The sequence below is a fragment of the Herpailurus yagouaroundi genome, unplaced genomic scaffold (genome assembly GCF_014898765.1).
Source record: "Herpailurus yagouaroundi ecotype Mexico unplaced genomic scaffold, PumYag 195, whole genome shotgun sequence".
Classification (NCBI taxonomy): Eukaryota; Metazoa; Chordata; class Mammalia; order Carnivora; family Felidae; genus Herpailurus; species Herpailurus yagouaroundi.
Genome location: NW_024412426.1, coordinates 17,151,328 through 17,165,519, shown reverse-complemented (window position 1 = coordinate 17,165,519; position 14,192 = coordinate 17,151,328). Strand labels below are relative to the sequence as shown.

At 37.5% G+C, this 14,192-nt stretch overlaps 1 protein-coding gene across 3 annotated transcripts in view; it reads right to left on the bottom strand.

The window, feature by feature from the left end:
- COP1 (COP1 E3 ubiquitin ligase) overlaps nt 1-14,192 on the bottom strand; it is a 259,773-nt gene that overhangs the window by 177,371 nt on the left and 68,210 nt on the right. For all 3 annotated transcript variants that reach the window (XM_040446709.1, XM_040446711.1, XM_040446710.1), the window contains 2 exons: nt 6,129-6,188; nt 4,643-4,719 (listed from right to left, as the gene is read on the bottom strand). In XM_040446709.1, the coding sequence (XP_040302643.1) occupies nt 4,643-4,719; nt 6,129-6,188 (137 nt within the window). The remainder of the gene's footprint in view (nt 1-4,642; nt 4,720-6,128; nt 6,189-14,192) is intronic.

Here is a 14,192-nt window from a genome sequence, read left to right as displayed (position 1 = left end):
TCATGATCTCATGGTTTGCGAGTTCCAGCACCACAATGGGCTCACCACTATCGGCGCGGAACCCGCTTCAAATCCTCTGTCCCCCTCTCTGTGCCCATCCCACCATGCCTGTGCTCTCTCAGAAATAAAGGATAAGCAAATAAAAATCATCACTGTCACTGACAAGAAAATCTTAACAGAAATGTTTCATTTTAGTAAAGTTTGAGCTAAAAAGTTAAAAATGCCTCATATATTAATAATCCTCTATAAAAATGGATTAAGATATATTCACTCACAATGATACTATCAGATAAAAGGACCAATCCCATTTGGCAACAGGTAAGAGAGACTGCACTTGCCTATCATTCTCTAGTTCACTCATAATTTGACACACACAGATATGTAACAATAAGTGTAAACTATAGTTCACTGGGAACTGTGGAGACTTTCTTCCTCACAATCTAAAGCAGAATTGAAAAGGCCCTGAGAACAGCAATCTTAAGCTTAAACTAATTCTAGTAAGACAAATTTGTAATGGATGAAGGCTTAAGACTATTTTTTTAAAAACCATACCTGATTTATCAAAGAAAGATCACACACTCACCCCCCTCCCCAAACCCACCCTAATGAAGCTTGGCTGATAGCTTTAGGGGTTTTTTTGAAGATTATGTTAGTTTACTTATTAAGTATACTAAACCTCATGCTTCAATCAAAATCTCACAAACTAATGAAAATTAAATAACATCCTAGGTTAAATACATATTTATTCAAAAACATAGTTTACATCCTATTATGTATAAATGCTCATATAAAAATAAATAAGTATAAGAAAAACTCAATAATCACAAAATTACAACACAGCATGGGAAACAGAAAAACTAGTACACATAGCACAGAAGCAAGAATAAAGTAAGCAGAAATGGGTTTTTCTGAAGTGGTTAATTCTATTTCTTCCTTCCTTTCTCCCCTGTCAGTCTTTAGGGAAATAGTATATCAAAAAAGAAAAGATAAGAGTTCACCCTTGGTTGGATTCTTGGGGAGGAGGGGTTGGAAAAGAGGAGCTATTTAAGAGAGGAACCCGAAGTTTCTAGGCAAAAGGAACAGGTATAAGCAAAGATATTTTAACATCTTGTTTGGGGACTTAAATTCGATTCTTAAATCACACACACACGCACACACACACACAAATTATGGAAGTCCATGCAAAAGAGTTGGATCTAAACCAACTTACATGCAGTGGAAAGCCACTGAAGGATTTTAAGTAGGAAAGAAACACGACCAGATTTCTGGCAATACTCTGGAGGAGGATAGTTAGAAGACCACTACTAGACTCCATGTGATATTGAGGGTCTAAACAAAGCAGCAGAAAGAGAATACATAGGATATGAAAATTACAGCTAATCATGGTATATAAAAGATAAAATCCTGGGGGGAAGTGGGGCTGGAGAATACTCTTGTATGTCTTTTATTTTTCCTTTCATTTTAACTACATTAGCTAATCATTAACTTAGAATCTATGCAGGGGATTCAATGACCCAACACATAAAGAGGTACTCATTACAGAAGAAAATAAATGAGGAGCACCTGGGTGGCTCACTCAGTTAAGCATCTGACTTCAGCTTAGGTCATGATCTCACAGTTCATGAGTTTGAGCCCCGCAACAGGCTTTGTACTGACAGCTCAGAGCCTGGAGACTGCCTCAGATTCTGTGTCTCCTCTCTCTGCTCCTCCCCCCACTCATGCTCTATTTCTCTCTGTTTCTCAAAAATAAATAAACATTTAAAAAATTTAAGGGGCGCCTGGGTGGCGCAGTCGGTTAAGCATCCGACTTCAGCCAGGTCACGATCTCGCGGTCCGTGAGTTCGAGCCCCGCGTCGGGCTCTGGGCTGATGGCTCAGAGCCTGGAGCCTGTTTCCAATTCTGTGTCTCCCTCTCTCTCTGCCCCTCGCCCGTTCATGCTGTCTCTCTCTGTCCCAAAAATAAATAAACGTTGAAAAAAAAATTAAAAAAAAAAATTTTTAAACAAAAAAGAAATAGAAGAAGAAAATAAATGAATCTACAAAACGGCTTTTAAGGCAAACCTGCTTTAAAAGAAACCAAACACATTACAGTGAGGAATAAAACAAAAACTGGCATTTAAATAATAAAGCTAATATGGGGTGCCTGGGTGGCTCAGTTGGTTGGGCATCCAACTTTGGCCTAGGTCATGATCTCACTGTTCCCAAGTTCAAGCCCACGTCGGGCTCCAGGCTGACAGCTCAGAGCCTGGAGCCTGCTTCAGATTGTGTGTGTGTGTGTGTGTGTGTGTGTGTGTGTGTGTGTGTGTCTCTCTCTCTCTCAAAAATGAACAAACATTAAAAAAAACTTAATGCACCTAATAATTATGGGGGAAGAAAGTTATAATAATTGGAACTACATGCTATTTCCTAAAAATAAAAAAAAAATTCAAATGTTGACAGTATAACACAACATTCTTTCCATCATGTTTAATTTCCCATCTTAATCTTAAGGATCATTTCCCAAGAGTAGTTAAGGGCTACATCATTTTTCCCAAATGCCTCTTTCAAACCTTAATATTCAAATTACTTGTAAGAAAATACCAAAACACTCTTTTGAAGAAAATATTACGTTTACATCTGTTTCCCTTCTTCAACTGTTAAGCAGGTTAACTCTGCCAGAACCTCATTTGACAATAGCTTTGCATAATGCATAGGATTTTAGTAGTTCTCCAACAAAGTTTTCACAGACTTCACGAAACCCTGTATCTTTCATAAGATCTGCTAGTTTATTTTATAATACAACCACTTCTCATCTCTTCATCCACTAAAATAATCCAAAAAAATAAATCCTAATCCAAGGCACCACCTCCTCTCTTCTAGACTGTTATTTGCTTCCTAACTTTCTACCACAATTCCAATGGCAGGGCCGATACAGTCTCTCCTCCATCCTCCACATGGGTACCCCAGTAAAAATTTTAAAATCTAAATCAGTTCCTGCTCAAAACTCTCTCATGACTTTCTATCATATTTACACCTCATTCATGTGTCAGCTTAAATACTGCCTCCTCGGAGAAGCCAGACTATACAAACTGACATAGAATCCTGTTGCCAACCCATAATGTGCCTAGTTTTTCTTCCTAAGGTACTACTTATATGCTTTGTACTACTACTACATCATGAATTTGCTTGTTTGGTATCTCTCCCAATCTCACACAGACACCTACCAAAAGGTAAACTCCAATAAAGGGCAGGGAGTCTGTCAACCATACTACCAACAGCTAGAACGGTGCCCAGCGTATTGGCGGCATTCAACAAAGAGAGCCCATTAAATGATTGTAATATTATACTGTCACATGTTAATAAAACCCATCTGTAAGAAACTGAATAATAAAGACATGGACACAATAAAAAAAAACGCTACTATTAAACAAGAGAGGACAATGGGAATTGTCAATTTATTAGTGAATATTTTGGGAGATGACAATTTTTGCTTACCTGCATACACTCATGTAATATTCCGTTGACAAAGATCCCATATATTTCAGATAGTGAACATTAAACTTAATGATAACAATATCCCACAGAATGAGTCATTCCCAAGTGTTTTAAAGAAAATAAAATATAAAGGAAAAAAAGTTGAATAACACAGCTAAAGTGACTCCAGAATCAACTTGAACTCACAAGGATTCTCCACAAATGGTTAATGAGGAAAATATCAAATATCCCAGGAACCTTCGTTCATTAGAACATTCCTTGGGCCCCTTTCCCCTGCCTATCATACCAAATCAGATATAGAGTTTTCCTGAACTGACAGAGGTTTTGAAGGGTAGTGTAATCTCTCATACTGGCACTGAACAGCCTGATAACCCACGTGTTATCCTGTAACTATCTGTCTGAAAAGCTTCCACTGGACCATTATCCTAAATGGACTGGCAAGTTAAAAACATGTAAAATTACTCTTCCTTTGAACAATTCAAGCAAAAAAGTTCAAATTCAAATTTCAGGTAGTACATATTTCATCCACTAGAACTTCAGAGCTAGAAGGAACCAGTGACATTTACTATATTTCACAAATACTTACTGAATGAGGTCAGTCACTACTGCTACTCTATAACCTAGGGAAACCATCACAAGCAAAACCAATACAATCCCTGGTCTCATACAGCATATAGAAGAAAAGACAAATTAACAATGCAGTGTTATGAAGAAAATACCAGGGAGATCTAAATAACAGATTTAATGCCTTCATTTTCAATCTGGGGAAAGTGATGTGCCCAAGAAAATTCAACAGGTCAGGGGAAAAACCCAAGGTTTTACTTTACAACTTTTTCTCTAATATTACCTACCATTTCAATTATAGATTTTTAAGGTCATCTGATTTTAATTTACAAGATGTTTAAAGCTACTATTATTTCAAGAAATTCACCAAACTTTTAATACAACAGTGAATTCATAATATTACTTTATTCTACTAACTATTCACGGCATGAAAATTCAAAGCATTAAAGAAACAGATGGGCCATCTGAATCTCATTTCTACATCGTGACCAAAAGTAATTTCTCAGGGGTTTTGTACATTACACAGAAAAGGCTTCCAAGGACTACTACCATATGTGCATTTTGCAACATAAATCCTAAGTAATTACAAGTTTGAAGCTTTGTACCTGTGTGATGGAGAAGGAGCTTCAAATTGAGGCACTGTGCTATCCTCACTGACAGGAGAGTACAAGCCGCTCATTTCCTGAAAGCACAATTATCTGAGTTATAGGAGACACTCCAAACAAAAGAAGTGTAAATCAAAATGAGATATATCATATTCCTTTCCAATCCCAGGTTTTATTAGTCCATTTTGTCTCAACATCCAAATTTCTCAAAGCTTCCTCTCCTCAGAGTACAAAAGTAAGAATATTTAAAAAGTTAAGAGATAGCCTTTCTATGGTACACATTCTTAAAGAACTAGAAAGTCTTTAATAAATATTGTTCATGCCGAAATAAGTCACCAAATGTAGAAATGGTCAAATGTAAATATTTCAGATGAGATGTACAGTATACGATGTGAACAGTGAACAAGCTAATCATTAATCCAAGTGAGAATCTATTGATTAATATTAAGATACACATAACAGTACGGTAACTGGATCATTAGGTTCAGCTCTCTGAGTAGAGAAAAATAGGATGTGCCTACTTTAAAAATATCCCTGCAAATATTAAGAAAAGTAACTGTCCTCTTGACTCAAATACTAGCTTTTGAAAATAATGACTGAAATTGTAACTCATTAACTCAGAGGAAGAAGACTCCTAATTAACTATTACTGCATAAGTTATGTACCTCTAACTCATACCAACAACCAGGCCTTTTATTACGTGCTCTTTTGATTAATGAAAAAGCAGCAAATTTCAAAATGCCACTAAAGATACATAATCTGACAGAATTACTTCTGTGTAATCCAAGCTCAGTTCAATCATGCAGCCAAGCAAGGGACATAAATATAGGAGTAACAAGTTAGGAATCTCACGTGGGATACCGAATTTCCACAAAATATTAAACTCAAGATCATTTCACATGTTCTACATATGAGCAAAAGAAAATTACAACACATGTGAACAATTTAAAACATACACTAAATGTAAACGTAGCTGCAGAAAATAACGTCACATAATAGCCTATGACCCTCCAAAAGGTCCTCCGATGGATTTCCATAAGTAAACTGTATTATACTATAAATGCCTAACTATTGTCCCTGTGTTCTCCTAACTCTTTGTAAATTAACCTTAGCACGGTAGATACATAAAGAATTATTTACTTAATAAAAGAGGAAAATTGTGACATCATTTTAATAATAACCAAGGGTTTTGTGGGAGTTAATTCAAGTTACTATGATAGCATACCGAGAAAATTATTTTTTTTCAATCTACCCAAGAATAATTATGGCAATAAAACAGTGAAAACAAATTTAGAACACATTTTATCATAGTGTTCAGAATGCTTTTTCTATAAAAATGCACTCTGAATTAAAACTAAAGTAACATCTGTTACTTTCGATATAATGAAAACAAATCCCATAAATTCAATGCAGTAATTTAAAGGAAAAGGGACAATTTCATGAAACTGAAAATTGCTAGAGATGTGAGAAATTCTTGATCTCTTACTTCCACTCTTTTAATATCCTCTTCCAAAACACTCAGCTCCTTCTGGATCTGTTCCAGTTGCTGCAGACAAAAGAGAGAGGGGGAAAAACGCCTAAACCAAACCACACTGGCATCACCACGATCATAAAATAACTTCACATTTGGAAAATAATTCCTAGAAAACTGAGCACTAATAGGGATTGCAGGGATGAAAAATTGCAGACAAAAAGAGCTGAAAGTTCCATGTTAAAAAGTAAATGTAGAGACTTAATAATTAAGAAAACACAATTCTGTACTTCTTTAATGCAACATGGATTGACTTTATATAGACTTTATTAAGATACAAATGAACAAAAATGACAATGCGACTTAATAAAAATATAAAACATCCAAATACTTTCCAATTACCTCATTTGTTAGCAGTTAATGTCAACATGTCTGTTGTTAACCCCATTTTAAAAACAGAAATTAGTTTCATAGAGGTTAAATCCCACCACCCAAAAGCAATCACAAGTTAGCATCTTAACATTTCCTTCCCTCTTAAGCATGTCTTTTAATTTTTAAAGTATTTTTTATCTTCTTTTTTAAGTTTATTTATGGGGGGGTGGGGGGGCGGGCAGAGACAGAGGGATAGAGAGAGAATCCCAAGCAGGCTCCACACTGTCGGTTCAGAGCCTGATGCAAGCCTGAACTCACAAACCATGAGATCATGATCTGAGCCAAACTTGGACTCTTAACCAACTGAGACACCCAGGCATCCCTTAAGCATTTTTTTTTAAAACATGTTTACAGTAATGTTTAATCTTTGATATCTTACCCACTGCATCATAACCTTTTCCCATGCCATTAAAACGCAAACATTTTAACTGCTAAATCACATTCAACAATATATTTAACCATTCTCATCTTACTAGAGATTTATGCTATTTGCCTGAGTGATTCTGGAACATGAGCCTGCATTTCAACTTTTATTAAAAGATTATTAGGGGGGCCTGGGTGGTTCATTGGGTTGAGCATCTGACTTTGGCTCAGGTCATGATCTCACAGTCTATGAGTTTGAGCCCCACATCGGGCTCACTGCTGCCAGCACAGAGCCCACTTCAGATCCCCTGTTCCCGTCTCTCTGCCCTTCCATTTCTTGCTCTCTCTCTCAAATAAATAAATAAATACTTTTTTTTAAAAAAAGGAAAGATTTTTTTTTAAATATTATTAAAATGAAGTTAATCAAAAAACAAAATAGTTAGGAAGGCTTCATTATGTTAAACTGCTTTCCAGAAACACTACACAAATTTAAATTTCTACCACCAGTATATATAAGCGACTATCTTAATCTAAACCAAATAAACAGAACCAATTTTTAAAATGTAAAATAACAGGGGCGCCTGGGTGGCTCAGTCGGTGAGCGTCCGACTTCAGCTCAGGTCACGATCTCACGGTTTGTGAGTTCGAGCCCCACATCAGGCTCTGGGCTGATGGCTCAGAACCTGGAGCCTGCTTCCGATTCTGTGTCTCCCTCTCTCTGCCCCTCCCCCATTCATGCTCTGCCTCTCTCTGCCTCAAAAATAAATAAACATTAAAAAAAAATTTTTAAAAAAAAGTTGTAAAATGTAAAATAACAAAAATGAATACTTCTACTTATCACAAGATGTGAAACAGGTTCTACTGCACATTAGGAAAATGAAAAGCACAGAAAAGCTAAATGACTTGCCCGAGACCACTCAGAACATAAGTGGCAGAACTGGTGTTCAAATCACAGCAGCCCTCTTGCTCCAGAATTCATGCTGTTAAACCATTAAGCTATACTATTTCTTGAAAACAGTACCTCATTATTTAACCTTTTATTTCTTTAATGACTGGTAAGGGTAAGCAGACTTTCAAGGTTTTATTAACATTAGTACCTTCTCTTCTGTGGCAATACATACATAATGGGTAATATAATTGATAACTTACTGCTAATAAACACTGGGAAGAACAGGATTTAGAAAACTATAGCCCTTGCCCTCATGGAACTCAGTCCAGGGGAGAAATAAACAAGTAAGCCAACAGTTGAAATAGCATAGTAAACATGATGATGATGGTATGCACACAGAATGTAAGAGAAGGTTGCTCCTAACCTAGATGGAAAACTGGGGAACAGGGGAGAGGCAACTGGATAAGTGAAATTAGATCTGAAATCAAATGAAAGGCTGAACCTTGAAGGACTAACAGAAATCTGCTAGGGAAAGCAGGGAGGAAAGAGAAAGATCTAAAAGCTATGATAAAGGAGAATAATAAATCTGAAGCTATGATAATGAATAAAATCACCCAATGTCAACCAGTATAGTCAGCAGAGATGAGGAAAAAACGACATGGTAGGGAGAACAGCAATGTTTAAGAGATGGGCAAAGGACGATGGAGCAACCCTGCACGAACTACCATGAAATGCAAAGCAGCAGCCACACAACCCGAACACAAGACAGCATACTACCACAGAAACCATGGAGGAGTGGGAGTGTAAAAAAATAATTAGCATTTGTCAAAAGCTTTCAACTCTTCTATCCACCGTAATAAATTTTTCTCCACCCTAAAATTTTTCACTCAATACTCCCACCTTAACTGAAACCTTGCTCTCCTCCCAAAGACAAAGTCTATCTTGGAATTCTTTCAAATAAACGCTGATCGACTGATAAATACTCACACGCCCCATGCTTCACAGGGGACTTACCACTTCTGCATATCCTGCCCATTTCCAATAATCAGTCTTCTACTCCAAACCACTCTGGTCTGGTTCAATCTAAGCAGCCAAATCACTCTAGGGATCTTAGCCTTCTATAAACAACCCAGTCACTTCCTGTCATCACTGACGCCTCTTGTCTTTTGCCTTTTGGTTCATGCATATTTTCAACTCCAGTGATCTTAAGCTCTAATTCAACAAAGCATCCCATGGTCACCAATTAACCTTTATCATTAATTACCCTGAAATGTTCCACTCTTCAAATCTTTATTTAAACAAATGCTAGGGATCTTCAGTATGAGTGCTTTAAAAATTAAATTTAGGGTCACCTGAGTGGCTTAGTCAGTTAAGCGTCTGACTTCAGCTTAAGTCAGATCTCACGGTTCCTTACTTTGACTCCCACATTGGTCTCTGTGCTGACAGCTCAGAGCCTGGAGCCTGCTTCAGATTCTGTGTCTCCCTCTCTCTCTGTCCCTGCCCTTTTAGTACTCTGTCTCTCTCTCTCTCTTTCTCTCTCTCTCTCTCTCAAAAATAAATAAGCATTTTTAAAAAAGTTACATTTAGGGGTGCCTGGGTGGCTCAGTCGGTTAAGCGTCCGACTTCAGCTCAGGTCACGATCTCGCGGTCCGTGAGTTCGAGCCCCGTGTCGGGCTCTGTGCTGACCACTCAGAGCCTGGAGCCTGTTTCGGATTGTGTCTCCCTCTCTCTCTGACCCTCCCCCATTCATGCTCTGTCTCTCTCTGTCTCAAAAATAAATAAACGTTAAAAAAAAATTTTTTTTTAAGTTACATTTTTTTTTTTTAATTTTTTTTTTCAATGTTTATTTATTTTTGGGACAGAGAGAGACAGAGTATGAACGGGGGAGGGGCAGAGAGAGAGGGAGACACAGAATCGGAAACAGGCTCCAAGCTCTGAGCCATCAGCCCAGAGCCTGACGCGGGGCTAGAACTCACGGACCGCGAGATCGTGACCTGGCTGAAGTCTGACGCTCAACCGACTGCGCCACCCAGGCGCCCCTTAAGTTACATTTAAAAGAAAGATGAGGGGCGCCTGGGTGGCTCAGTCACTTAAGTGTCCGACTTTGGCTCAGGTCATGATGTCACAGTTTGTGAGTTCGAGCCCCGCATCAGGCTCTGTGCTGACAGCTCAGGAGTCCGGAGCCTGCTTCAGATTCTGTGTCTCCCTCTGTCTCTGCCCGTCCCTCACATTGTCTCTCTTTAAGTAAAATAAAGATTTGTATATATATGAAAAATGAAAGTAAACATCTACAATATCAACATCCAAAGATAGCCAACATCACTGGTAGGATACATGACATATAATAACTAAGATCAAATTAATAATTTTCATTCCACTTTTGAACTTGAAACACCAGGAAAAAATTCCAATATCTCCTGAAATCCCAAATTATTAAACTCTAATGTCCTATTATCTGAAGATAATGTCCCATCCTTTTAGTATCCCAAAAAGCTCTGGCTGGATAACATACATATTATTATATAAGGATGATGCTATATATGAGGTGAACTACACAAAACTGCCAGTGTTCAACAATTTTTACTTTCAAAACCAGTAATTTCATATGGTTCAACTTAAAAAAACTATCACACTAGAATAAATATCCTGAGTATATATCATTTGTTCTCCCTGGAAAATGGGAGAATTTTTGTTTTAAGATTTCAATTATACTCTACTTTTTTTTGAAGACAGAATAAGTTCACAATCAAAAACCTGGGAATATAAAAATAAAAATATTATAAAATCTAAAAATAAAACTAAGGTACAAGTGCTGCCCCAATATATACATGTAGAACATAAAACAAAATGATGTAACCTACCTATGTGAAAAAGCCTGAAAAAGTATCAAGACAAAAAAAATTTTCAAGATTGAAGAAATGGAAATCACTTACACATATTAAATCTGCGACATTTACATTTAATGATGAGATTCTGAAGGGGTTCAGTTAAGTTACTGGGGCACTACAATACTGTGATTTATAATAAGAAATTCATAATTGGTCTTATTCGGCTCCTGGACACAGCTCCTAAAATGCTTGATGGTAAGTGTCCTTCTGTGTGCTTAATGACATGACTGGTGGCTGGCGCTCCTATAGAGCCTCCAGATGAGGGCTGGTTGCCAAGGGAACCAAGTATATAATTAGGTTGGGACTTTCAGCCCACTACACCATGCCCAGGTAAGGGAGAAGGACTGGAGATTGAGTTTAATCATACCTTTGCAATGAAGCCTCCAAAAAATCCGCTAACAGAAGGTGTTTGAAGGGCTTCTGGTTTGGTGAACACGTGGAGATGCTGAGAGGGGGTCACACCTGGAGAGTGTATGGAAGCTCTGGGCCCCTTCCCATCTACCTTGTTCTGCACATCTCTTGTATCTGGCTGCTCCTGAGTTGTATCCTTTTATAATGAAGTGGTAACCTAGCAAGTAACTGTTTTCCTTAGTTCTGCAAGTTAACAAACCCAAGAAGGAGGTCATAGGAACCTCCAATTTATAGTCAATCAGAAGAACAGGTGACAAGGTGAACTGCAATTTGCATCTGAAGTGGCATCTCAGTCTTGTGGGACTGAGCCATTAACCTGTGGGATCTGAGGCTAACTCCAGGTAGACAGTGACAGAATTGAATTGCATTGGAGGACACCGAGTTGGGTGTCCACAGAGAACTGAAAAACTGCTTATGTAAGAATCACTCACATATATGGTAGCCAGAAGTATGAGAGCAGAGTGATAAGGGAAGCAAGTATTTCCCCATCAGGCAACAATGCAAGACATTATAGTAATAGAAAAGAGAAGAAAGACACAGGACAACAATTCTAAGGAAATAGAAAAGAGAATTAATCTATATTCACCCTTCAAACATGTTTTGTAACTGGGAGCAGCAGGATCTAGAATAAAAGTATAAATCAGAGTTGAAGAATGTTTTGGTGATATGGAGAAAGTCCACAAAGATAAACTACCATTACCTGGATGAAAACTGATCACAAATTGGGAATGATATCCAAAATCAACCCTGGATTGTATCATCATGAGTTTGGGGATTACTAAAAATAATAATAAATACATATGATGGAGAAATGTTTGAAGCTCAGTCTTAAACCTGTATTAAGGCACTTTCAACACAGCATGATGTACCAAAACCCAAAGAAAATTTAAAGAAACATTTAAATTTAATAAGTGAAGGTTAAAAAAAAAAAAGTGAAGTTTCAGAATCCCTTAAGACTAAAATGTAAAAGAATTCAAAAATAAAGAGCCCCCTTTTACAGACATTTGCTTTGCGGCTTATAGATGTCATTTGTACTCAGTTACTGACCTACACATGATTTGATAAAAATATGCTAAAGTGTTAAACTTAATGTTTAAACTTTGTTTTTTAAAAGCTAATATAGGGGCGCCTGGGTGGCTCAGTCGGTTGAGCGTCCGACTTCAGCTCAGGTCACAATCTCGCGGTCCATGAGTTCAAGCCCCGCGTCGGGCTCTGGGCTGATGGCTCAGAGCCTGGAGCCTGCTGCCGATTCTGTGTCTCCCTCTCTCTCTGCCCCTCCCCCGTTCATGCTCTGTCTCTCTCTGTCTCAAAAATAAATAAAACCTTAAAAAAAAATTTTTTTTTAAGCTAATATAATTAGAATAAATTGTAGCTGCCAAGACTATTTCAAACATCTGACATTTTCAAATCTGAAAAAAAGAATACTGGAACACTTTCAGGAAAAAGAAAATGGGTGAAAAACGAGAAGAGCAAATTTTCATATACTATATATAAAAGCTATAATGAGATACCAGTGTATACCTATTAGAGCATCAAATCCAGAATAATGACAACATCAAATGCTGACAAGAATATACAGCAATAGGAGCTCTCATTTATTCCTGGTGGGAAAGAAGAATGGCACAACCACTTTGGAAGACAATTCGGCAATTTCTTTAAAAAGTAAACATAATCTTAGCATGATTCAGTAATCATGCTCCTTGGTATCTACCCAAAGGAGTTGAAAACTTATGTCCACACAAAACCATATTTATAGCAGCTTCCTTCATAACTGTTAACACTTGGAAGTAACCAAGATGTCTTTCAATAGGCAAAGTGTAAACATTATCACATTCAGACAACAGAATGTTATTCAGCATGAAGAAGAAATGGGCTTTCTGGGTTGTATGGGTGGCTCAGTCAGTTAAGCGTCCGACTTTGGCTCAGGTCATGATCTCACAGTTCATGAGTTCAAGCCCCACACTAAGCTCTGCACTGGTGGTGCAGGGCCTGCTTGGGATTCTCTCTCCCTTTCTCTCTCTGCCCCTTCCCCATTTGTGCACTCTTTCTCTCCGAAAATAAATTTAAAAATAAACTTTAAAGAAGAAATGGGCTTTCAAACCATGAAAAGACATGGAGGAAATTTAAACGCATATTACTAAGTAAAAAAAGCCAATGTGAAAGGCTACATAGTGTTTAATTCCAACTCAATGACATTCTGGAAAAGGCAAAACTAAGGAAACACTAAAAAATCAGCGATTGCCATGGGTTGGAGATAGGGAATGGGATGAACAGATGGAGCACAGAGGAATTTAAGGGCAATGAAAATACTCTGTATGATACTATAATGATGGATACATGTCATTACACATTTCTCCAAACCCACAGAACGTAAACAAGAGTGAACCCCAAAGTAAACAACAGACTTTGGGTGATTATAACATGTCAGGTTCATGAATTTTAACAAAGGTACCCTCTGGTGAGGGATGTTAATGGGGGAAGCCTTTGCACATGTGAGGGCAGGGGGAATATGGAAAATCTCTGTACCTTCTCACTTTTGCTGTGAACCTAAAACTTCTGTAAAGAAACAAAGTCTTTAAAAATATATGGAAGACGTGGATACACTTATTCTAAGAGTTATTACCAAAAACAAAGCAAATTTAGCCATATGAAGTACAAACTAAAGTTATACCACCACCCCATAAATATACACATACTTAATACATACATCCTGCAACAGCAGGCAGGCTTAATTATAAGCCTTCATTCAGCCCCCTGATTGTAATTTTTTTTTTTAAGTTGAGAAGAAAGCATAGAACAAGCAAGACGAAAGAAAGAAAGAAAGAAAGAAAGAAAGAAAGAAAGAAAGAAAGAAAGAAAGAAAGAAAGAAAAGGAAGAAAGAAAGAAAGAAAGAAAGAGGGAGAGAAAGAAAGAAAAGAAAGAAAGAGAAGGAAAGAGAAGAAAAAAGAAACTGGACCACAGGTGACATATGGAGATGGCTTACTTAAAAGCAAATGTAGGGGTGCCTAAGTGGCTCAGTCAACTAAGCATGTGACTCTTGATTTCCGCTAAACTCATGATCTCAAGATCCTGAGCTCAAGCATTGCCCCCCCCAG